The sequence below is a fragment of the Callorhinus ursinus genome, unplaced genomic scaffold, assembly GCF_003265705.2.
Source record: "Callorhinus ursinus isolate GAN/ISIS: 27379988/994484 unplaced genomic scaffold, GSC_fseal_2.0 scaffold50, whole genome shotgun sequence".
Taxonomy (NCBI): Eukaryota; Metazoa; Chordata; class Mammalia; order Carnivora; family Otariidae; genus Callorhinus; species Callorhinus ursinus.
Window position 1 is genome coordinate 8,158,294 of NW_027397112.1, and position 26,401 is coordinate 8,184,694.

The window sequence follows — 26,401 nt, forward strand, 5'->3', positions numbered from 1 at the left end:
TACTGATGAACTTTTGAGACTCAGTCTAATCTTGGGTGAGAACTCACTTTCTATGATTACTTGTGTGGCATAAATGTTGTTGGAGGTCAGCTGAGAGGCCAGAGTTGTCTAGGAGGAAGGCCTGGGGTTCAGTTCAAGCATCACTAACTTCGTGGAGGATATTTATTACACTTGACGAGGCAGAGGCAAGAGGGGAAGGCATTTCCAATAGAGGGAGCTGCATGCATGGAGGTGGGAAGGAGGATGGTTTTCACATGAACCAGTGGCTCATCAGACCCAGCCAGAATGTTGGGAACACGTTGGAGAGTAACTGAAAGTAAGGTTGAGTAGATAAAGGGGCCTGGGTTCTGTTGGACCCTAAAAGCCAAAGAGATCAGATGAGACAAAAGATAGGTTTTTGAGCAGAAGAGGGACATGATGAGAGTAGTGTTTTAAGAAGGCTAGCCTGGCTGCAGAATGCCATGTGGGCTGGAGGCTGGGGACGAGGGATGATACCAGAAAGAAATGTTGAGGTATGAGGTGACGAAAGAAGAGCTCAGTCAACAGGACTTGGGGAACACAAGAGGTTTGGAGGATAAAGAAGAGGAGAACATCAGAGATGCCCCGTGGGGGTTGAAGCCTTGGTGGTTGGAAGATCGGTGGCCCCTTGATGGAGGAGTGGATGAGAGGGAGTTAGTGTGGGGTCCGGTTGGGTGGGCAGGAATGAGGGGACAGACGGGTCCATTCGGTTTAGAGTTAGGCCTCTTTAGACCTGGGTAGGATCTGTGTGTGGGTGTAGATCAGAGAGGAACAGCTGGAATTTCTAGTCAAGGGATGGATTTGTGCATATAGTTGGGTATGGGAGACAAGACGGCAACTCCTACCACCTTCCCAGTGAATTAGGGGCGAGGCCATCTGCTTAGTGGGAGAAAAGAGGGAGACAAAATTGGAGGCCTGGATGAGAGACAAGGCCTGCAATCACACCAGTGGGGGATCTGACCAGAAAATCAATGAGCTATTTCAGGAATTTCCTGGAAACAGCAGTGTCCTAGGTCAGGTGGGCATGCTGTAGTCACCTCCTGACTGGGGTCTGGAGCAACCCCTACCCAGCCCTCTCCCCGCACACCCTCCCTAGCTGGGACAGAGACCCCTGGCAGTGGGAGTGACTTGCGGGCCTGGGGGTGGGGGTGTCTCACAGGCAGTAAATAGCAGTGTTAATGATTTAGAGAGGGTGGTACAGATGGTGGTTTCATCTGAAAAACTAGGCCAGCCCCTCTCTTACCTTGCTCTCTTGCCCCATTAAAAAAAAAAAAAAAACCAGGCAGAGGAGGAGGGGGGATCATCTTTTGTGAGAGGGTATGGGATTGTGTCCCTGTAAGCATAGGTGGGAACCTGGAGGAGGTATAGTTTGAATCCACAAGAGGGTGAAGCTTTGTTGCCACAGCACATGCAAGTGCTGGTTATCTGCATCTCATTCTTAGTAGACTTGGCAGACTCTCCACCTATGACCAGAAGTGAGGGATGTTTCTACAGCTGAGCTAAGTAAGACAGGGTCTAGAAGTATTTGTTAATGTGAGATGAACTGTTTCAATATTATTAGAAAAATATTTTGGCTTCATTGCCTTAGGCACATTAATCATTTTAAGTGTATTCTGGTTCCCTTTGCTTGACTTGAGCAATTGCCAAGAATTTCTCTGGGCAAAATGAAAATGTAGGAACTCTAAGCAGGTTTTGTTCCATGAACATTGAATCATAGAACCATAGATGTACAGAATTTAGAGCTTTCTGGAAAACTTCTTGAAGACGAGGAGGGTCCCCTCAGTTTACAGTGAAAGGACCCATGGTCAGGGAGGTGAAGTGGATGAGCTTCATCACTGTCACTTGAGGGTCTTGGTCCCTCTCGGAGCTCCTGGCCCTGCTGCCTCATGGCTTCACTCGGTATGAATTTTCAGTGGCTGATTCTACTACCAACTGAACAATTATCAAAATCTCACACTTGGGTGGAACTGTTGGGCTCGGTCATATCACTGGGCTGCCATCAGCTCAAGTCCTTCCCTGTCACATCCACAATGGTGGTTGAGTAGGTTGGGGGAATGTTACCCGACGGGGGCGGCGGGGGGGGGGGCGGCTATAGACAAGTAGTCCTCTTCAGAGGGAACCACAGTGTGGCCAGTTGGCCGTCCAGGAGTGTGCCTCTACCAGGAACACAGTACCTCGTTGACCTTGCGGGTCTTGAGCATGGCCTTGGGTTTCTTGCCGCCGCCTCTTTTCTCATGGTCTGTCCTTCACTTGGAATGTACTCTCAACCCTGAGTCTTTGTGGTCACCTGTCAAGTCTACGAGGGCTCTGGGGCAACCTTTCTTCAAGTGGTCTTCTCTTACCTCCACCCATCGCTTCCTCTCAAAGAGTTTTCTCGATTTGTGAAGAATATGAAATACTTTCCTCACATGGAAAAGCTGAGCAGTCAGTTGATACTAATGGATTCAGATATGTAAGCTAGGTTTTCTAGTTTACTAATATGATTTGGAGGGGGAAAAGATCCAATGCTTTCCTGTTTATTGTAGCTAGAAAAATACAGAGAAATGATTGTTCCTGTCAGTTTTTCTAAAGTTAAGAGTTTGATCCTTGTGTGGGGACCAGAGAACAATATGCATGTTATGTATACCATTGTCTTCGTTTTCTGCAATGATTTCAGAGCCTAATGCTCTTAAGCTGATGGAATGAGGAAGGCTTCCTTGTGAAGTGTAAAACCCAGAAACTATAAAGTAAGAGATTGAGAGATTCAACACCTCAAAATCTAAAACTTTGTATATCTAAAAATTAAAAGAGAGGTCAGAGATGGGGAACAGTATTAGACAGTAGAGAAAATGGTAACTGTCCACGACTCATAATGTGAATAAGAAAAACCCTTGAGCAAGAACTATGAATGACCAGTTAACAGAAGAAGGAAAACAGATGGGGAAAAACGTGAAATGATTATTGAAGCATTGAGATGCCTTTTTACCATCGATCAGATGAACAAAAATTAAAAATAATGTTCAGTCTTGACAAAAGTTCAGGGTGGGCACTTCATACACTGTTTAGCAAATCGGGCAAATTCGCAAGATAGTTCCAAAATTGTAAATATGCACTTCCTTTGACCCATCAGTTCCACTTCTAGAAATGTATCCTGCAGATAGACTTGCACTGTACACAAGATTTATATAGAAGGCTTTTCAATATAGCATTGTTTCTAATAGTGAAAATGCAAAAAAAGTCAAATTTCTATCAAAGGAATGAGTAAGTGGTTGATGATATATCTGTACTATGTAGAGAAAGCATGTGTGTATGTATACCTGTCAATTTATCTATATAGGCATACGAAAAAGTCCAAGGAACAGTGAGGGGCGCCTGGGTGGCTCAGTCAGTTACACGTCTGCCTTCAGCTCAGGTCATGATCTTGGGGTCCTGGGATCAAGCCCCGCATTGGGCTCCCTGCTTAGTGGGGAGTCTGCTTCTCCCTTTCCCTCTGCCCCCGCCCTGACTTATGCTGTCTCAAATAAATAAATAAAATCTTAAAAAAAAAAAAAAGAAATAGTAAGTGAAAAACAAACTGCAAAGCAGGATGTAAAAAAAAAAAAGACTAAAAAACAGCTTTATGTGTTTGTGTGTATTTATAAATACAAACAAAAGGACTGGGAGGAAGGATACTTTCTTTTTTTCTTTTTTTCTTTTTTTTAAGGAAAGATACATTCCAAGCAGTTGATTTGAGGGGAGCAGTTTTTTGTTTTTTAAGATTTTATTTATCTGAGAGAGAGAGAGCACACAAGTGGAGGGGCAGAGGGAGAGGATGAAGCTGACTCCCTGCTGAGCCGGGAGCCCGACACGTGGGACTCAATCCCAGGACCCTGGGATCATGACCTGAGCTGAAGGCAGACGCTTAACCGACTGAGCCACCCAGGCGCCCGGGGGAACAGTTTTGGAAGGTTTTTACAATGAGCTTGAAACTGTGTTTTAAAAAAAAAAAAAAAAAAGTGCAAATGTATAGATGCTATGTAACCCTATAATTTCATTTCTAAGACCTCCTTTACTGAGGAAATAATCAGAGGCAGTCAAAGGTTATGTACAGAATCATAACACATTGTAGCAGTGTTTGTAATAGCAACAAATTCCAAGTAATATCCTGTGTTGAAAGGGTTATGTTATGGGATATTCATTTTATGTAGCTATTTAAAATCATGTGTAAAAGAATCTCTGTTGACTTGAGGAAATACTTAAAAGCACAGTTAACATGTAGGGAATGCTTGCTTTGTACCAAAGAGCATGCTCAGTGCTTTACATAAATTGTTTTATTTAATCTGAAGTCTTTTGCTATTCCCATTTTACAGATGGAGAAACAGAGGCTTGGTTAGTGTAAATAATTTGCCCAAGGGTCAGACTCCTCCCAGGTTGGTGGAACTGAAGCCAAAGGCCTCCCTGATACCCATATGCTAGATTACTTCACTGTAATCTTGTGTATAAAAACAGATTGCATGCATACATATGGTGTGACTCATTTTGTAAAAATGAATATTTCTGTGCCTTAGTTTACTCATGGGTAACCTGTGGGGGATGGGCAAGTACAATTTTATATTCCAAAGATCGTGATTTTATTTTAAAGATGGACATGAATTTACATGTAATTTTTTTTCCAGATTATGAAAATATTTGGAAATACCTAAAACTAGAAAATAAAAATTACTGAAAGCAAAACTGACGTTAGTGCTGCTGGCCCCCCTCTGTTTTTGCCTGCTGTATGTGTGGAATGAACATCTTTTTTTTTAAGATTTAATTAATTTATTTATTGGAGAGCACACATGGGCGCTTTGCAGGCTTGATCTCACAACCTTGAGATCATGACCTGAGCTGAAATCAAGAGTCAGACGCTTAACCAACTGAGCCACCCAGGTGCCCCTGGAATGAACATTATTGAGGAACCTACTGCAAAATTGGTTTCTGGAAAGTTCTTAACCAATTATGTTCCAACCATTAGGGCAGTAGTGGGTTTGTCGCAATGTGCCGTTGACAGCATCCCGCATTATATTTTTTTTTTTAAAGATTTATTGATTTATTTGAGAGAGCGAGAATGAGAGAGAGTACATGAGAGGGGGGCGGGTCAGAGGGAGAAGCAGGCTCCTCGCCGAGCAGGGAGCCCGATGTGGGACTCGATCCCGGGACTCGGGGATCATGACCTGAGCCGAAGGCAGTCGCTTAACCAACTGAGCCACCCAGGTGCCCTCCGCATTATATTTTAATGATGGAATGATGGCATTTGAGGACCAAAATTGTTTCACTGATTTGTTTCTCAGCTGATGTTTTTAGTGAGTTGACCTTCTTTTGTTTGTTTGTGTATTGGCCATTCGAACTTCTGTGTGAATTGCCTGTTTATGTATCTGTTGGTGATGTATTGGGAATTACCTCTTGATGATACCTTCTAAACTTGATCATTTAAGACCTTAGGAAAGACTATCAGAAAGTTCTTATAAGGGGAAGTTTCACTCTCAGGTGGAATGCATTTTTCTTACAGGGATGAATTAGTGGTGTATAGTTAAAACCTGATTTCTTAACCTCTTGGGATTGATCTGGCTTTAAAATTTAAGGAATGAGGGGCACTTGGGTGGCTCGTTTGGTTAAGCATCTGCCTTTGGCTTAGGTTATGATCCTGGGGTCCTGAGATCAAGCCCCTCAGCGGGCTCCCTGCTCAGTGGGGAGTCTGCTTCTCCCTCTGCCTCTGTCCCTCTCCCTGCTCCTGCTCTGTCTTGCTCTCACATGCTCTCTCTCAAATAAATAAAATCTTTTAAAAAATAATAAAATTTAAAGAATGATTGGTGAAAGGTATACGGCATTTCTTTGTATTGCTTTTGCAACTTACTGCAAGCCTCTAATATTTCAAAATCAAGTTTAAAAAAGTTCAAGTTATGGTAAAACTCAGGCTCCCTCCTGTTAGTACTCGTAGCTGGCCTTGATCATTCTGACAGTAGAGCCAGAGGGAGGTGGGAGGGAGCAACATTGGACAACAGATCCAAAGCCAAACAAGGGCAAGAGCACTGCCTTTTTTGTTTTTTTCAACTTGGAAATTATTTCAAAATTTAAAATGGTTGCAAAAATAAAAACTGAATAAGGAGCACTATGTACTCTTTCCCAGATTTGCCTGTTGTTAACATTTGACCCCATGAACATCAACTGTTGAAGCACGTTTATATATGGTGACCGCAGCCACTAACAACTCTCGTCTCACCCTCCTCCAGATTTCCAGCCCCAGTCTCCTGGGTTCCAGGCATTCATTTACCTGAGCAAAAACATCTACACCCAGTTTCAAACTTCTGAAGAACCTACAGGGGTTCTGTTTCCTAAGATTTAAATATAGATCCAAACGCTTAGCCTTTTAAGGCTTTGAACAACTCAGATATTAACCTTCCTCTGCTACCCCCCAGCACAGCCCTCAGCTGTAGCTAACCCAGCAGTTTAGCCTCCCTCTTGTTTGACCTGTTCCCACCTCAGGTGCCTTGCCGTGCGCTGCTCCATATCTGCAATATGTCCGTAGGCCTTGTGCAGTTGTGCTGGAGGTGTGACCTGGTTTTGAAGGGGTTCCTGTGAACTGAACTTGGATTTCATTATTGGGACCAGCTAGCAGTCTATAGAGCAAAATTCTAACTGTGTTGATGCATTTGAACACCTTTTCCTCCACGGATACGGCCCTCTTCCCAGTTGGGCCCTCTTTGTGGCAGGAAGAAGGTCCATGCATTGGCCGAAGAGGGTGGACGTGGGTTGGAGGAGACTTTTTGGGGTGTGGGTCTTGGAACCTAATAACTAATGGGAAAGGCATTCTGAGTTTCTGATAGGGTGCCTTGGGAGGGTTGTCTGTGCCAGAAATACTTTCTTTCCTCTCTTTTCTTTTTTTAAATGAAACTAAGGCCAGAGCTAGTTCATTATCTGTAATGTCAATATTGATTTTGTTCGCGAGGCGGAGTATTAACAGATTAGAATGGCTGCTGGCAATTCTCAGCCGCTTCACTGAATTTAAATGAATCAAGAGACAGCTACTCAAAGGCCCTTGAAATTTTTGGGCTCAGTCAGACCTTCCTGTTATGACCGGTTTGACCAGATTCAGCTGTTTCCTCTGCAGCCTTAAGGCCTCTTCCTTTAGAAAGATAAGAGGTATTAAACCATCCTCTGCCACACAATGCAGCTTGCCTCTTTTCCCCTGCTAAGAGAAGTTTTTGAATTAAAACTATTGACTGACACAACCCATGCTAGCAGGTGGCACTCATACATCATACGTCCAAGTGCAAGTTTGTTCAGAGGCAGCAAATATCCAACAGGCGGAATTTTACAAAAACAAAGCATTTTAATAATGATCTTGAAGGATTAGTGATGTTTCTGAGAAATGAGACATATTCCAGACAGGCTTGCCTCCTAAGATCTGCTATATTACTGTGCACTCTTTATCTGGAGACTAGTTCAGTTTTCAGTCAAAATTGTTCTCTTCCCTCCTTGCTTCTGTCCGTTTCTTTTTCCCTCCTCCGGTGCTTCCTCTAATCTAGTATGTGATTTAGAAACCAATAGTAATGATAGTAATGGCCACATCACTATTTGGTGTTTTATTTATTTATTTATTTATTTATTTATTTATTTATTATTTTAGAGAGAAAGAGAGTGTGGGTATGTGTGAGCAGGGGGAGGGGCACAGGGAGAGGGAGAGACAGAGAGAATCCCAAGCAGACTCCCCGCCAAGCATGGAGCCCAGTGGGGCTCAATCTCAGGACCCTGAGGTCATGACCTGAGCTAAAATACAGAGTTGGACGCTCGACTGACTGAGCCACCCAGGCTCCACTCACTATTTGTTTCAATGTGGGAGGACCAAGTGAATGAACTGCTGATAAGTGAGTGACCTGGAAGGAACTCTTTTCTCTTTTTTATGGCTCTGTAGGACACCAGGATTGGATTGTTTCAAAGACAGCTGGAGGTAGGAAGGACAATTTTTATTAGAAAATTAGTCCCCCCCCCCAAAAAAAAATCACCAGAATTCAGGGAGGTTATTATATGAGTTAATAAATGCCAACATTGAATCTTGAAATAGCTTTTCATTTTTCATTATATAGTCTGATTTATTGTTGATTGGTTTTTCATGGCTAATTAATGATAACCTTTTTGAGTGACTAGAAATAAAATAAATTTCATGGATGTTTCATATTCTAACTTTGACTGTACTAAGTTTGAGAGCCTCATGGACTTCATGAGAGGGAGGGCAGTTGGCTCCTGGCTTCCTATGTAAGGTCTTTGTTTTTTATGAGTTCAGGTTAGGTGGGAGCTGAGGCATTGATTTATTCCTTGTTTTTGGACTGGATAGAATAAAATCCAGCATAAATGCTAGGGAGAGAAGCCCTTCTTTGAGGCTTTCTCAGTCTTATTTATTTATTTTATTTATTTATTTAGAGAGCGAGCACAAGCCTGTGCCTGAGGAGGGGGAGGGGCAGAGAGAGAGAGAGAATCTTAAACAGGCTCCACACTCAGTGCGGCGAAGCCTGATTTGGGGCTCAATCTCACAACCCTGAGATCATGACCTGAGCCAAAATCAAGAGTCAGACACTTAACAGACTGAGCCACCCAGGCGCCCTTTATTTATTTATAGAGAGAGGAGGCTTTCTCAGTCTTAATGAGAGCAATGGCCCTCTCTACAAGGCATAGGAACTTTAATGGAGAATTGCAGTCAGGATCTTAGGAAAGACCCATCAGCAGAACAGTTTGAAATGTCCTTTTTCCCTGAAACCTACCTGACCAAGGCTAAGGTTCGGGGAGCACTGGGCTCTAAATAGCTTTCTTTTTTGACCTCCAAGAAGTATGAGAGCATACATACAATTACATTTGTTACCTGAGAATGTAACCACATGGCAAAGGCTGAAGATCAATGAGAGCTTTTTGAGTAGAATTGTTTTCATTGGCATGCTAAGTAGCTCAAAGTATTTTATTTCATTGTAAAGTTTTGAATGAATATTTTTTAAAATATTTTTTAGTTTGAATTTATGGTAAAATATGCATAGCATAATATTTACCACCTTCACTGTTTTTGGGTGTACAATCCAGTAGAGTTAATTAAGTATATCCACATTGTTATGCAACCAATCCCCAGAACGTTTTCATCATATAAAACTGAAAATGTGGACCCACTAAACAACTCCCCATTTCTCCCTCCCCCAGCCCTCAGTAACTGCCATTCTGTGTTCTTTTTATTTGAATTTGACTACTTGAGATACCTCAGGTAAGTGGAATCATTCGGTATTTGTCTTTTTGTGACTGGCGTACTTCGCTTAGTGTAATGTCCTCAAAGTTCTCAAATCTAAGAGGGCCCATTTGTCTCTTGTTCACTTGTTGCTGAGTAGATGTAGCCCTTTGGAGTTCAGCTCATTGTGGAAGGGTCTTCTGTTAGTGCTCTACCTCGGCCGGCCCTGAACTTGGATTTCTGCTCAGGAGATCATTAAAATTAAGGTTCCAGTTTGCCAGAATCACTCAATGTCTTGAGGGCTAACGTGGCTTTTCTAGAGCTCTTCTCTGGGTTCCTGTTTGCCCTAGCCTCGGCCTGGTTATTCCTTTCCCAATTGTAAAAGCTTGAGTGCTTTCCAGAAGATTTTTTTTTTCTTTTTAATATCGAATTCAGTGTTAGTTATTTTCAGCAGAATGGTGGGCCTGATAATAGAACTTGCCTTCCCAGACGCCTCTGCTACCCCCATCCATTCTGGGGCTGGATGTGATTAATCTTTAAGCCCATTTTGCTCGTGACCAAATCAGACTTTTGCTTAAACGTGCATCTCTGGCAGGAAATCCTCCTCTGTGGCAACATGAGCTATAGGCCCTCCCCCCGCAGGACTCAGGAGCCGGTGTCAAAGCCCAGGGTCCTGTGATCTGCTGGTGGCTTTGGAAGAAGGAGACCTGTTGGGAAGGAAATTTCCTTTTCTGGACTTTCAGTTCCTGAGGGCTTGATAAGGTTGTCTCCTTGTTTGGAGTCCGGTTATAATTGAGTTGGAGTAGAGGGCAGGAGCTAGTTACTTTTTTAAGGTGCTAGATTGTCAGGTGGATAATGAGATGACTCTTAATTTCTCCACACGGCTGGTCACAGGCTGGTGGCTGAGAACTGAGCTTTTAGTCCCTGGGAGACCTGTCTGTGAGGGAGCACAGGGGGTGGGTACCAAGTCCAGGACAAAGCAGTCATAAAGCACGTGCATGACATGCTGGAGGAGGCAGCCTGCTGTGGTTAAAAAGGCTTCAGGACATCAGTGTCAAAAGCCCATGTCTAACTATCCCTCCCTTCCCCCTTCTCGGTCAGGTCCGTGGCCTTGGACAAACCACGTTATCTTCCTGGGCAACAGTCAGGTGCTCTTTTCTCTTGACCTTGGTTGTCCTGCAGGGCTGTTACTGTGGGAGGGTCAGTATTGCTGGCCCCAGCAGCCAGCCACTGGAGGACAGAGAGGAGGGAGCTTGCAGTAGTCCCCGGGAGGAGGCAGTGACCCACTTGATGGGTTGTCTAGAACTCAAACCATTGACTCTGGTTCTACCACGTTCAATTATCTAGCAATTTTGGCCCTAGAAGCAGCTTTTCTTCAATCTAATCCCCTCATTTTGCAGATGAGCAAACAGGGCCCTGAGATTTTCTTCTATTTAAACAGTAGTAGTGCTGCTGTGGCCTGACAGGGCAGGTTTTATCAATGTTTTATCACATTTTATCAGGTAAAATAGATAAAACACAAACATAAAAATAAGCCTACAAAAAACCCGAATCTGGTGAAGTAGAGCAAGGCTTTGGTCAGTGCAGATGCGGGGGAGAAAGACACTGGATGGTAAGCCAGACTGCCTGCCCTTAGCTGGCTCCCTGGCACCCAGCCCTCCGTGGGGTCCAACTTGGGCCCTACTGGCTGACATAGGCCTTGAGACAGTCTGATCAGAGAAGAGCAGAGGCCCCTTCAACTGGCAAGTCAGGGGGCCTGACTGTGTGGAGGAAGATTGGTCAAGGAGGCCCCGATGGTGGTCCTTCCTGGGCAGGTGCTTGCTCGTTGTACCGCACGCTCCTGGATACACTACTGTTTTCTGTTTTCTCCCTTTGGCTGCTGCCTGGACCGGACTTTGCCTGCGGATTCCCAGGCCATCCCACCCTCAACCATAGACAGGCCTCTCCACTCTTGCCTTGCTTCCCAGAGGACTGACTCACACTGTTCAGCCCCCAAATCATGCTCTGTCTTTACCCCTGTGCCCGCAGTCATTTTAACTTGTAGCCACCGCTACCCGTGAAGCAGCCTCAGAACAGCAGAGCCTTACAGGTCATCCTTTATGTTATTAAAACAGTTTAAAGATTTGTATTTATTTATTTGAGAGAGCGAGAGAGAACTAGCAGGAGGAGCAGATGGAGAGGGAGAAAGAATCTCAAGCCAACTCTGCACTGAGTGGGGAGCCCGACACAGGGCTTGATCTCACGACCCTGAGATCATGACCTGAGCTGAGGCATGGGACGCTTAACTGACTGAGCCACCCAGGTGCCCTGTTATTAAAGCAATTTAAATGAAGCTTATTTTTCAGCCTACTGAGAATTATCAAGTATCAAACTTTTCTTTTTAAATTACCTTTATAATTTTCTTCTTAAATTACGCTTATAAAACCAGGTGACAGTTAAATGAAAAACGTGTCGCACTTGGTATTTTTCTTCTTACTAAGCTTACAAACCTGTTGGTTTAAAGGTAACTGGGAAGGATTGTCCTGGACCTGAGGCTGTGTGTCTTTTTAACTTGCCCTCAGCTCCTGGATTTAAATTGCTTTGTCTGCCCATAAAGATCATTCTCTTTTCCTGAATCTGTTGGGGATAGGAAAGCCTGAGGGTCATGGTGAGCATGGGCAAAACTCTGTTGGAAAGTTGCTATGAATATAACTTCTCTTAAGTATTGATGCTAAAAATGTGTAGTTTCAGATGTGTCCATGTTGTGACTGTGCTCTTGAATGGTCGTTCTGGTCATCATTGGGGTATTTTCTGCTCTAGTGACGCAGGATCACTGTTTGCCACCCACACCCCCACCAAAGGTTTACTTTTTCTCTTGTTGGTAGTATGAGGTGCCAGCATTTTGCACATGAATATTTGACAGAAGACTCAAATATAGGAGTTCTTCAAACTAAAGAAACAAGCAAGCAATGTAGTGTTGATCGTCTCTCGTAGATTACTTGTATAAGTGTATTATGTTGGGTTGTGTACAGTCATCTATAAACATGTAGGATTTTAGATTTGGAAAGAACTCGTGATCCTCCATTTTACAGATGAAGATTCTGAGAACCAGAGAAGTTTTGGCTTGTTCAAGGTCCCACAGAGTCAGGTGGAAAAAGAGCAAGTGCCAGAAGCTCTATTTGCCTGCCAGCACGTATATACCAGCAGCTCCCAAGGCTGCGCTTGCACTCCCCAGGATGCTGCTCCTGTACTGCTGGTCTCCCCCTGCTCCCCAGCAGCCACCCACCCTCCTGGAGGTAAAGGCCCATTTGGCAGGACACATCATGCCCATGCTCATCTTACACCTTTTCGCTTCTTTCTAATCATGCCCCTTCTGCCACAACCTGCCCATCCATTTATTATTTAATTTTAATTTTTTTTTTTATTTGAAGTAGGCTCCACGCCTAGAGCCTGGGACCTGAACTCATGACCCTGAGATTAAGAGTCACATGCTCTATTGACCCAGCCAGCCAGGCGCCCCTTCCCCATCAGTTTAAGAGGCTGAGCAGGTATCCTGCTTCCCACACTGGTCTTAGCTTCCTCAGAACACCTGAAGTTCATTCCTCAAGTGTGTTTTAGCTCCTTTGATAGGGTCTCTTTCCAGATTGTGGTGTTAATTTCCATTTTGTAGGGTCTGTCATGGTGTGTGGTGTCTAGCAAATGGGCCTTTAGTGAATAGGGAGAGAGGTAATGTGCTAGATATCACAGGGTTGGCTTGGTGTCTTCTGTTTTGCTGCCCAGCTTTTCAGGTGTCTGTCTTCTCCCCAGCTGGCCGCTGAGTTCCAGAAGGGCAGAAAGCATAGCTTCCACATCTCTCACCATAGCCCTTAATGGAGTTCTTGGTGGTGATGGGTTACAGCATTGAGACTTAATTTTCCTGCCCTCTGAATCTTGGGTTCAGTTTAAAATATGTTTCCTTTATCCTGAAGCCCCAGAATATGACCATGTCTTCATGGCTACCTAAGTACTCTGCCATTTGGGGAATAAAGGAGCCAACAGGGTGATAGCAATTCATCTAGAGATTTCCCTTTCCACCCTTGGAGACTTTGCTGCTCCTTCTCTGTGGCAAGACAGTATGAGTCCTGGTGGGAGAAGCAAGCCACATAATTGTTAGGATTGCTGGGCAAATAGCACTGGAAGCAGTGATCATCCTGGGTTGGCTTTTTATAGCTAGCAAACAGTGGTGAAGCTTTTGTTCCAAGATCCTCAAAATCCCCAGGCTGCTGCATTCTATTCCGTTGGACTTCTGAAGTAATGCTGGTAACATCTATTGTGCAGGTATTTCAAGTGTTGAAATATAGAATAGCTGGTAGAAACAAGCCAGTTAAGAGGGTGGAAACAATTACTCAGCTGTTGTGAAGTCAGACAGATCGTATGGCCTTTATAATACCGGTTTGTAGCTTGCTCATAAAAGAGAATGCCTAACTGGGATTTATCTGGTGAAAATTAAACCATCAAACCCGTTCAGGTGAGCCACAGTGGCCGTCTGCCAAGTAAAAGCATAATCACCATTTGGAAGGGAGCTGTGCTCCAGTGCGCACACGATAGCCTCTCCTGTGCGGAAACGGCTCTCTGACTTCCAGTTTCCTTGCTCTTTCCGCAGAGCCTGAGCCCTCGCGAAGCCGGCGATGACAAGTCTGAATGGTCGCCATGCCGAGAAAACCATTGACATGCCAAAACCATCAGCCCCCAGAGTGCACGTGCAGAGGTCCGTGTCCCGAGACACTATCGCCATTCACTTCTCGGCATCCGGGGAGGAGGAGGAGGAGGAAGAGGAGGAGTTCAGGGAGTACCTTGAGGAGGGGCTGGACGACCAAAGCATTGTAACAGCGCTCGAAGCCAAGGAAGACCTCTATCTTGAACCGCAGGGTGGCCATGACTCCTCTGGCTCTGCCGCCCAGCCCATCCTTGCAGATGGACTGTCCGTGTCCCCTGCCATTTTGCCTGTCTCCAAGAACACGGTAAAGCTGCTGGAGTCCCCTCCTCTGGCAGTGCGAGTATTAAGTACGGTGCCATTGGCTCTGTCCCCAGGGTCATCTTCGTCAGTCCCCTTAGCTAGCTCTCCCAGTGTGTCATCCCTTTCTGAGCAGAAAACCGGTTCTTCCTCCCCGCTGTCCTCTCCTTCCAAGTCTCCTGTCCTCTCCTCCAGTGCCTCATCTACCCTGTCCAGCACCAAGCCCTTCATGAGCCTTGTGAAGTCCCTGTCGACCGAGGTTGAGCCAAAAGAACCCCACCACGCCTCGAGGCACAGGCACTTGATGAAGACATTAGTCAAGTCTCTGTCCACAGACACCTCGCGGCAGGAGGCAGACACCGCGTCCTGTAAACCACCCGACTCCAAGCTCAACTTGCACCTGTTCAAGCAGTTCACACAGCCACGCAACACAGGTGGGGACTCCAAAACTGCACCTTCCTCCCCACTGACTTCTCCCTCCGATACGCGCTCCTTTTTCAAAGTGCCCGAGATGGAGGCTAAAATCGAAGACACTAAGCGACGCCTTTCAGAAGTCATATATGAGCCTTTTCAGCTCCTTAGTAAAATTATAGGGGAAGAAAGTGGCAGCCACAGGCCCAAAGCCTTATCTTCAAGTGCTTCAGAGCTCTCCAATCTTTCCAGCCTGAACGGTCACTTGGAAAGCAATAACAACTACAGCATCAAGGAGGAGGAGTGTGATTCCGAGGGAGACGGCTGCGAGAGTGACCCCAGTGTCCCCAGAAGGGACCACCTCAGGGCCTCAGATGAGCCCTCAAGAGAGGTGGAGCCGAGAAGCTCCCAGGTGTGCGGCCTGAAGGACTCAGGCCTGAAGACGAGCTCTCTGGTTCTTGAGAAGTGTTCCTTGTCTGCCTTAGTGAGCAAAGAAGATGAAGAGTTCTGCGAACTCTACAGCGAGGACTTTGATTTGGAAGCAGAGGTAGAGAGTACAGTCGATAAGCTCCCGGATATCCCTCTCAAGCCCGAGGTGCTGGCGGATGATGGTCCAACTCTTGACAGTGAGGACGAGGCCCACTCAGCCGTGCAGCACCCGGAATTACCAGTGAAGACCCTGGGCTTCTTTATAATGTGTGTCTATGGGTACCTCATCCTCCCCCTCCCCCATTACGTGAGTGGACTCTTTCTGGGAATTGGTCTTGGATTCATGACTGCGGTTTGCATGATTTGGTTTTTTACACCACCAAGTGCTCATAAATATCACAGATTACATAAAAACCTACAACACTGGAACACAAGATCTCTGGATATCAAAGAACCGGAAATACTAAAGGTAAGTCTCTCTGCAGCCGCTGGTGAGCACATGCGCTCTCTCCCCTACAGCCTGATTTTTAGATCCAACTTCATTTTTTTAGTTGATTGCCATGGGTTTTCACACAAGCAGTGTTTTTGAGGCTTTGGGATCTCTTCATTCTCCGGCCAAGCAAGAGACTTCTCTGGGAAACCTCATTCTAGTTCACGTTTAGCAATTCACCAAGTTTTTCAAGGTCTCCAGGGTGCTAGAGAGTAGCATTTACATCCAGTTCGTATTTCAGTCTCTCTCTAAACTTTCCAGGGATTTGCTACTTGCTGAGGATTTGTTATAGCTGAGTCTGCTAGGATTGCATATTCTTGAGACCCTGGAGGAGGGTTCAGCGCCCCTGGAATGCCAGTGAAGAAAAGGAGGAAGAGAAGGCAAATTGGTGTCATGACTGGCCTTGCTGGCACTCCTCCTTCCTTTGTGCACCATAAGATGGGGGCTGGAGAAAGAGACCTCACTCCCCAGTGTGCAACAGTCTCGGGATTTGGGCCCCCCCTGAGGGTGCTGGGATGATTCATTAGGGTGGTATGTATATACGAGATATAAACTTACAGCTGTAGCTTATATAGTTTGTAAGTCATTGGCACATATACACATTTTATATATATACATATGATTTTTTAATTGTGGTAAGATGCAAATAACGTGCAATTGACCATCTTAACCATTTTAAAGTGTACAGTTCAGTACATGAAGTACATTCTCATTGTTGTGCCCTCATCACTACTGTCTGTCCCTTGTACCCCTGAAGCTCCATACCTACTGAACAGTAACTCCTCATTTCTTCCCTCCCTCCAGACCCTAGCAACCATAGTTCCACTCGGTCTTTTTGATTTTGAATACTCCAAGTGTCATATAAGTGGAATCAGACAGTATTTCTTTTTGTGACTGGCTTATTTTACTTAGCATAATCAGAATTAGTCAGAATTTCCTTTTCATTTAAGGCCAAATAATAATTCCATTGTGTGTATATACTCCATTTTCCTTATCCATTCATCCAACAGTGGACACTTGGGTGGCTTCCATGTTTTAGTTATGCTGAATAATGCTGCTATGAACATGGGTGTATAGATAGCTCTTTGAGATCTTGTTTTCAGTTCTTTTGGGTGTATACCCCAAAGTGGGACTGTTGGATCTAATGGTAATTTTGTTTTTAATTTTTCGAGGAATTGCCATACTGTTTTCCACAGTAGCTGTACCATTTCACCTTCCTGCCAGCAGAGCACGAGAGCTCTAATTTCTCCATATCCTTGCCAACACTTGTTTTCTGGGTTTGTTGTTTTGGTTTGGTTTTAGGGTTTTATTTGGTAGTTTTTTTGGTAGTTCAAAGCTGGTTTCATTTCTCTTTTAATAGGGTTTTTCTCCCCTCTGTTTAAGTAAGAATGCTTATAAAAGGGCAGCATCTCTTTCTATTGCAAAAAAATAGAAACAAAAACAAAAAAGCAAAACAAGGGGAAGAATGCTCTAAGGGTCCAAAATACTATTTGTTTTCTAGTTTCATAAACTTTTTATCTTATTCGAAAGAAATACACGGACAATGTTTTTTTTTTTTTTGGTTTTGTTTTTTTGAAGATTTTATTTATTTGACAGAGAGAGACATAGCGAGAGAGGAACACAAGCAGGGGGAGTGGGAGAGGGAGAAGCAGGCTTCCTGCTGAGCAGGGAGCCCGATGCGGGGCTCGATCCCAGGACCCTGAGATCATGACCTGAGCTGAAGGCAGACGCTCAACGACTGAGCCACCCAGGCGGACAGTTTTTAAAAAACTCAGGAAACCCAAAGAAAAAAATTATTTTTTTTTTGTCATACTAGTGGGAAGGAATTAACGATTTTGTTATATATCTTGGTTTTGTTCTTTTTTTAAATTTCTGTGAGTATATATACACCACACGTGTGCATGCTCACTCTTTTTGTTTTGACTTAATGAATCATGTATTTGATTTTTTTTTATTTCTTTCCCATGGCAGTATGTTATGGGACTTTCTTTTTTAAGAGAAGCTGATGCTGAGTCTTGAGGATATGACACATTTAAGCTTAGTATTAATATATGAAGTGGAGTAAGAGTGACTCATTATGGTTGCTATGCTTTTTATAGGGTGGTGCTGTGACTGCCTGAGTTACATGCGCTGTAAGTCAGTTAGTATAACTTTAGCAAAGAAAAATGGTACTTCTTTATTACTCCGATGCCTAACAATCGTGACATTCAGGTTTTTTTTTTTAATTCTTTTTTTTAAAGATTTTATTTATTTGACAGAGAGCACAAGCAGGGGGAGCAGAAGAGGGAGAGGGAGAAGCAGGCTCCCCGCTGAGCAAGGAGCCCGATGTGGGACTTGATCCTAGGACACTGGGATCATGACCTGAGCCGAAGGCAGCCGCTTAACTGGCTGAGCCACCCAGGTGCCCCATAACATTCAGTTTAAACTGGTTTGAGCCCTTGACTTGTTTAGGGTGGCTTCATTACTGTTCAGGAAAAGTTATATCTTAGCCTGGGGTCTTCTGTTTGGTGTACTGGGCTGTTTTTAGAAACCTGGCTAAAGGGGTGCCTGGGTGGCTCAGTCATTAAGCGTCTGCCTTCGGCTCAGGTCATGATCCCAGGGTCCTGGGATCGAGCCCCACATCGGGCTCCCTGCTCCGCGGGAAGCATGCTTCTCCCTCTCCCACTCCTTCTGCTTGTGTTCCCTCTCTCGCTGTGTCTGTCTCTGTCAAATAAATAAAATCTTAAAAAAAGGAAACCTGGCTAAATACTTTTTTTTATAAAAGGAACACTACTACAGATTAGAAGGGTAGGTTGTATGTATATTGTAAGCCAAAGATTTCAAATGCAAATGTTCTTTGGGCTTAATTAATTTTACTGAGTTGGAGATCATACTCTGGGGAACCGTTTAAAAAATATGACGCTTTAAACATTTAGCAGTGTTGACGTTAAATTTAGGACTCAATTGTTGTGATAAGAAAAGGAAAGTATAGTGGAATCTATCTTCAAGCATCTATTTTCTGTTACATTTTCTCATTGGACATTGTGCTTTACTTTCTGTAAGAGGTAGGATAACACTAGCTATTGTAACAAATTACAAGTTTGTTTCTTCCCTGTGGAACAGTCCTGTTTGGGTATTCCTGGTGGGTGGGTGGCCATGCCCACATGTTGATGCAGGGGCCCAAGTTCCTTCCATCTTGTGGCTCAGCAAACTTTCTTAAAAGGCCAGATAGTAAATATCTTATGTTTGTGGGTCATATAGTTTCTGTTGCAATCACTGAACTCTTTATTGTAGCAGGAAAGCAGCCACAGACAATGTGTAAATAAATGGGTGTGGCCCATTTATAGAAACAGGCCTCAGGCTCAGTTTCTTGACCCCTGCCTAGGGTATTAGAGTTCTTTGCATCCAGCTGGCAGGAGGAGAGTGAGAGAGCAAAAGAAGGCCTGCCTTCTGATAATGCCTGGACCTGGAAGTGACACACATCACTTCTACTCAACATTCCATTGTGAGCTAGTCACATGGGTCCTCCAAAATGTCAGGGGTCCTAGGGAATCTGGGACTTGGCTGGTCAACTTCTTCCCAGCAACAGCTATGCACTGTGGAAAGGGGTGCCCAAAGTCTGAGGCACAGCTTGCCTTCTCTGCCTCACTTTCATAGTACTTACAAGATCCCTAGTTATATGTATGTTTATTGCCTGTCTCCTCCAGTCCGCCATAGGCTTCATGAATGCACAGGCCATGTCCATCGTGTTCATCGTTGTGTCCTCAGCACGTGGCACATAATGGGCACATGATAAGTACTTATTGGATGAATAGGTAGGTAGATGGATGGATGATGAATGAGTGAATGAATGAATGAGGCTTTATCCGGAAATGTAGGTGGTGAGGCAGTATTGACCCTGTCATCTCCTAATGAAGTTGCTTTTTAAAAGAAATCCCTGATACTTAAGGAAAAAATTTAGTTGGGTTGAAAGGGGTGGTCTTTTAAGAAGACAAAAAATAATTACCAAAACGTACAGATTATGGAGAGGTTTTTCTTTTCCCACTGCAGTGGAAAAGCCAAGATGGTCCATTTTTGACAGGATTCGGAACTTGATTACTACTTAGAAATCTCTGGCAGCAAATCTGCTCTTCTCTTACCTGTACTGGCCTCCTGAATTCAAAGGGAGAAAAGACTGCTGGCATCTGCCAAGTAGAGCATTAGAGAAATGGGGATAGTGGCAAGTTCTAGATTTCTGCTCTCTAGATTTACGGCTTTAAGAGTGATGCAGGAGATGGGCCTTGGTTTCTTTATAAAACAGATCTGTGAACCTGTTTCTAGGGTCGGAAAAGCCCCTTTTTGAAAATAGGCTTGATTTAGGGAATTAGCTGTTTTGAATTATTTTCTGTGGAGGATGTAATGGTGCAGTTCTTGAGGGCAGGCATGGAAACTTAAAAAAAAAAAAATTCACAGACATGGGTTATAAAACCTGCCCATGATAAAGATCTCTACTATAGAGGCCCAGCATTGACAGTGATCCTCTGTACTTCGTGCCCTCAGTAGATTGTATCTGGGAGCCCCATGAACCAGACAGGCAGGAGGGTTAGTACTCCAGGACTATTTTAGGAGACTGTGTGTCTTTAAACTTCAGAGCCATGTAAGTTCTCAGTGATGGGTCCAGGACTGAGAGTCCTGAGTCCTAAATTGGCTCCATAAACAATTCAGAAAGCATTGCAGTTTTTCTTCAGTGAGACTTCACATGAAGATGAAAGGGAGGAGAAAAGTTAAGCTCTTTTGTACTTTATCCAGGTGATTTTACTGTTCCATCCACACTGTGGACACTTGTATTTAAAAATGACCCCATTACAGGGGCACCTGGGTGGCTCAGTAGGTTAAGTGCCTGCCCTTGGCTCAGGTCATGATCCCGGGGTCCTGGGATCAAGCCTCGGGTCGGGCTTCCTGCTCAGCGGGGCGTCTGCTTCTCCCTCTCCCTCTGACCCCCCTGCCCATGCTCTCGCTCACTTTCTCTCTCTCTCTCAGATGAATAAACAAAATATTTTTTTTTAAAAATGACATTTCTGCAGTGGTGAGTATATGGGTTGGAGAGTCACAAAGACTGTTAGCAGCCAAGTACTAGCTGTTCTCAAAAACTGATATGTGGTTGATTAGGCCTCATGATCCTCCACCATCTCTCACTCGACGCTGCCAGTCAGCAGCTCTCTCGTCTGGGATGGAAGCAGTCAAAACCTCTGGAAGCCCAAAGAGTTGTCACCAAGTCCACAGAACGGCTCTTAGAACCTCCTCCAAAGCCTGCTTGTTCTTAATGTTTGGGGATTCATACATTATGATTTCATACATTCATGCTGCTGATGAGAAGCAGCAAATAAGAGAAAGGTGGCTACACAGGCACCAAGTGACAAGTCGAACGCGTGAGAGCGGGGGGGAAGATCAAAATGCTAGGAGACACTAATATGACTGAAAGCTTGGCAGTCTGGGTATGTTAGCTCAAGGCAGAGCCTCATGTGTGCTGCAGAGTCCCAAGGGCTTCATTTTGAGCAACAACCCCTGTGTGGTAACCTTCTGGGGGTTTTATTTTGGGTCACTAGCTAGATACCCTGAGCTGGGGACCCTGGGAAAGAGTGGGTTTGGGCATCAGAAGAATTGCATTTGGGATGTTTGTTTTTGCTGAGCATTCTTAACAAGTTGGATGCTTCTCTAAGAATGAACTTGTCACAGGAAGCCTGGGTGGCTCAGTCGGTTAGGCGTCTGCCTTCTGCTCAGGTCATGATCCCAAGGTCCTGGAATCGAGCCCCGTATTGGGCTCCCTGCTTGGCAGGAAGCTTGCCTCCCCCTCTGCCTGCCATTCCCCCTGTTTGTACACTCGCTCTATCTGACAAATAAATAAATAAAATCTTTAAAAAAAAAAAAAAGAATGTACTTGTCACTTGACTAGGAGTGTACTTAATTCAGTGCCATTCCTGTACCCTGATGTTTCCACATGTCTGTAATGATAAGCTTCCTGAAGATTTCATAAGGTTCTTAGATGTATGTTTGAGTGTATGACTCATGCAGTTTTAAATTATATTCATGGGTAAATTCTTTATCTCAGACTTACAAACCACCCCACAGAACACAACAGTAGAATGTTGGTTTCCAGAGTGATGATCTGTCTCTCTCTCTTTTTTTTTTCTAAAATTATTTTAATGCAAACATAAAAAAAATCTGTCTCTTTTTAAAAGATATGGCCCATGTCATGGGGCGCCTGGGTGGCTCAGTTGGTTAAGCATCTGCCTTCGGCTCAGGTCATGATCCCAGGACCCTGGGCTTGAGCCCTGCATCAGGCTCCTTTCTCAGTGGGGAGACTGCTTTTCCTTCTCCCTCTGCCATTCCCTCCCCTCCACCCTGCTTGTGCTCTCTGGCTCTCTCTATCTCTTCATTAAATAAATAAATAAAATCTTAAAAAAAAAAAAAAGATATGGCCCAAGAAGTTCAACTAAAATTATGTTTCCACCATTGCAAGACTAATAGAAATGAATTTTAGAGAACCTTTTTTCCTTAGGTTATATCACATTTGGATTTTTAGTAAGAGGGATAGATTTTTTATTTATTTTTTTAAAAGATTTTTATTTATTAATTTGACAGAGAGAGACAGTGAGAGGGGGGACACAAGCAAGGGGAGCTGGAGAGGGTGAAGCAGTCTTCCCGCCGAGCAGGGAGCCCAATGTGGGACTCGATCCTAGGACCCTAGGATCGTGACCTGAACCAAAGGCAGACACTTAACGACTGAGCCAACCAGGCACCCCGGGGATAGATTTTTTAAATCATTGCAGTCCCTAAATACAGGCTTTGGTTTTGATATGTAAAAATGATTTCGTAAGGAAAACATTATAAATTTTGAGAAGAAATTCAAACTTGTAAATTTAATCTCAATTTCATGCAATTCTTTTAAGAAATTAGAGTGTGCAAATCTTAGAAGAGAACAGCCCCATTACAGCCAAGAGAGACTTGGGTTGCTTTTTGTTGGTGTCTTATAACCCCCAATACAGTGAGTATGAGAAATAAAACATTTCTTTCTACATTATACTGAACTGAAAATATCCTGCTCCCATAATGGGTCACTTGAGTTTTTATGGATGGTTTTTATAAATATGGCTATTTCCTAGTGTCCCTTGTTGCTTGAGAAATACCAGGTGAGATGTTTCAGTGCAGGCAGCCCTCACTTAAAAGCAGGTACCCATGTTTTAAAGTTGGGTGGAGAGTTAACGGTGTAGAAAATGCTTCCTGAATTCCATAGGAACAGTGAGGTTAAGGAAGTCAGGTGACTCCAGAATGATTTTTCTTGAACTTTTACTTTCTAACTTTTTATTGTAGAAAATGTCTAGTGTACACAAGAGAATAGTATAATGAAACCCCATGTACCCAAGGCCCAGCCTCAGCTTCAACAATTATTAACATTTTGCCAATTTCCCACTCAACTCTTTAGCTTACAACATGGCTAAACAGTAATTCTAGTTCACTTACATATGACTAAGTTTATAGCATCATTTCCTTGAGAAAACATATTCTGGATTCTGGCTAGCTATTCCAGGACCATGCTTTTTAGTTTTGTTGCAGATTTTATCTATGGAGTGAGGAGAGAGGCTGTGGGCGTAGTGGGTCTGAGAGTTCTCAGTCATGTTTTTTGGGAGAGTAAGGTATTAACCATGAAAAAAAATCAATGCTAGATATCTTTTCACCTCTAAAATTTATTTTAATATATAAAAAGTACTAAGTTCATCGAAGACTGTTCTTATTGTACAATAATTAGCCTTTGAGGGGGAGGGGCATAGGCAAAGAGAATCTTTTCTTTCTTTTTTTTTTTTTTTTTTAAAGAGAGAAGGGAGTGTGCGTGTGAGAGGCAGGGAAGGAGAGAGAGAGAATCCCAAGCAGATGCCACACCCAGCTCAGAGCCAAAGCAGGGCTTAATCTCACGACCCTGAGATCATGACCTGAGCTGAAATCAAGAGTTGCCAACACTCAACCAGCTGAGCCACCCAAGTGCTCCAGAAGATAGAGAATCTTAAGCTGCATGCTGGGCAGGGAGCCTGATACAGGGCTCAGTCTCACAACCCTGAGATCATGACCTGAGCTGAAATCAAGAGTCAGATGCTTAACCAACTGAGCCACCAGGCACCCCAATCATTAGCCTTTAAGAAGAAGTTTGCTGTATCTCCCAAGACAAGGAGGTTGCCAACAAGATGGCGCCAGAGCATGAGCCTGTTAGTGTGTTGGTTCCTGAGGCTGCAATTGTGAACTGTTTTCATTCTTTTGCTTCTTTTCAGTGGTCTCCAAGATGGGTTGCTGAAGACACTATTCGAGAAGGAAGAATTAAAAGTTTCTATTTGTATATATTTTTTACTCTAAGAAAGTAATAGCCTTGCTAATATTTGACATACAGATGACCATATGTTGACCTTTGCCGAAATCCTTAGAAGTTATCAACAAGACTATTTGAAATGTGGATTTTATTCTTTATCATTAGTGATGAGCTTCACCCTAAATATATATATTATGCATTGAGGTGTCAGCTGAAGAGAGTACAAAGCTGTTAGAAAGGAAAAGCTAAAAATTAGCAGAAGGCCAATTATTTTGTCTTTGTCTCTTAATTTATATTTTTTACTTTTTATAAAAGCTGTAATAGGGCAACCCTGTTGGGACCCCTCTCACTCTTGAGAGCTTTTTCTGTATCTTCACTTAATAAACTTATATCACTTTACTCACAAAAAAAGCTGTAATATATTAGAACATGTATATAATTTGTAAGTAAATGGATATATTTTGGGTATATACTCAAAATTTTTTAGCTGGTAGGATTGTGATCTGAAAAGTTTGGAGACTACTAATTTATTGGCTTGTTAATCTATTATAATTTCAAAATTTGTTAATATGATTTAATGTTTATCATGTGTTTTTTTTAAGATTGTATTTATTTGATAGAGAGAGACACAGCAAGAGAGGGAATACAAGCAGGGGGAGTGGGAGAGGGAGAAGCAGGCTTCCCTCTGAGCAGGGAGCCCGATGCGGGGCTCGATCCCAGGAGCCTGGGATCATGACCTGAGCCGAAGGCAGACGCTTAACGACTGAGCCACCCAGGTGCCCCTGTTTATCATGTGTTAACATAAGTCAGACCTTGATTATTTCAGTGATTCATCTGAGATCATGTTATTTTTCTGTCAAATTTGAATGCTCAGGAGCGCCTGGGTGACTCAGTTGGTTAAGCATCCAGCTCTTGATATCGGCTCAGGTCATGATCTCAGAGTCGTGAGATCAAAGCCCACGTTGGGCCCTGCACTGGGTGTGGAGTCTGCTGGAGATTCTGTCTCCCTCTGTCCTTACCCTTCCTCCCTCTCTAAAAAAACATTTTTATTTTTGAATGCTCGTTTTCTCTTACTTTTTACTATTTGCCTGTACATTCTAAAACTGTTCTTTGGTCACCTGAATTGGGTAGATGCTGCCCTGAAGGATGGAAAAGCTGAGATAAAGGCCATTTTGCAGAGTCTGTGGCTTTAGCTCTGACCCCAGTGCTTCTAGTGATGTGGCCGTGAAGGTGACCTTGGAGCAGTCAGTTGGAGGATGTGGATGGTATTGATGCTGGTGCTCCTCTCCCCAATGGACTTTTTTCCCTTCTTGATGGTTTCTTTGAGTAGCATTTATTTTGAATGTTGACTGTTGGCTTAAGGTTGTCATTCATAGTATGAAGTCTATACGTCTGTAGGTTTTTTTGTCTTTTCTGGGTAAAATCAAATTTGTATCTAAAGTTATATAAATTTAAGTAGACTGTTCCTGCCATAGTCTCTAAGTCCATGATCTGTGAGATCATGTTTTAACTGATGATCCAGTTCTAAACCATTAATCCATCAAAAAGCGTCGAAACCTGCAAAGAGAAAAATCTTGCTTATGCTTTAGTTTGGGAGACAAAAGTCCCCGAGCTTTTTTATGGGCTTCAGAGAGGATTTTCAGCAGGAGGGGCCTCAGGCCCTGGCTCCGTCCTTATGTTTAGGATTTGTTCCTTCCCTGACAGGCTAGATGAAGGAATGATGCCCGGGAGCTGAGTGACAGGCAGCCTCAGATGCCAGCACAGCCATGTGACAGCACAATGTCAGCCCCACGACACTGAAGACAGAGAAAGCCCCATCGCTTCCTCGGGCCAGAGGGCTGGTGCATTGCTCTGGTCAGCACAGCGTCAAGCTGACCAAGAGAGAGCATTGGTCTTGACCTCCTGGCTGGCACTGTAACTGAAAGTGAACACAATAGTAGTTCTTCCAGACTTTATTATTTTGCAAAAGGTTAATTGCAGCTTTTAATCTTTCCAAGTATTAAATGAGTCCCTTTATAGATTGTGGTTTATACTTTCAACCAGACATGGCTTCTAAGCCCAGTGGAGAATTGAAGAGAAACCCCTGACCTTTTACAGACAGGATCACAGGACCAGTCTGTGAGCCAGGCAGCTGCAGGCCAGCTGACTGTGGTCATTGTCCCCCAGTGCGTGCACTGTCTCCATTTTAACAGCTCCAGCCTCTGAAAGAAACAAGGCTTGTCTGAGCTGCTTTAGTGTGGGTTGAGAGCATCTCTGAGTTTTTAGTTGAGCTGTTGAAATGGAATGAGTTGCTAACTATACACTATATCTCTTTATCCCCACTCCTATGGCCCATAACAAAATAAAATTGGAGAAACATCTTACTTGGTAAAAAATGGAGGGTTAAGAACTGTAGAACAGCTGAGCAGTAGACAGCTGGGCACTATATGGGAAACTGGGGGGAAGGCATTGAAGTTGCTGCATGCTCTCAAGATCTGATATTTGACTGCTTAGGTCTGGAAATTGTTTGCAGCTGAATCCAGGGGGTTGGCCAAGCTACAGGAAAAAGTTGGCCGATTGATGGTATCA

The 26,401-nt window shown here is 43.8% G+C and overlaps 1 protein-coding gene across 5 annotated transcripts in view; it reads left to right on the plus strand.

Annotated features, from left to right (window-relative positions):
- The window catches only part of TEX2 (testis expressed 2), a 102,282-nt gene that overhangs the window by 28,233 nt on the left and 47,648 nt on the right, over positions 1-26,401 (plus strand). For all 5 annotated transcript variants that reach the window (XM_073883258.1, XM_025890143.2, XM_025890139.2 and 2 more), the window contains exon 2: positions 13,839-15,498. In XM_073883258.1, the coding sequence (XP_073739359.1) occupies positions 13,864-15,498 (1,635 nt within the window). In that variant the 5' untranslated portion in view covers positions 13,839-13,863. The remainder of the gene's footprint in view (positions 1-13,838; positions 15,499-26,401) is intronic.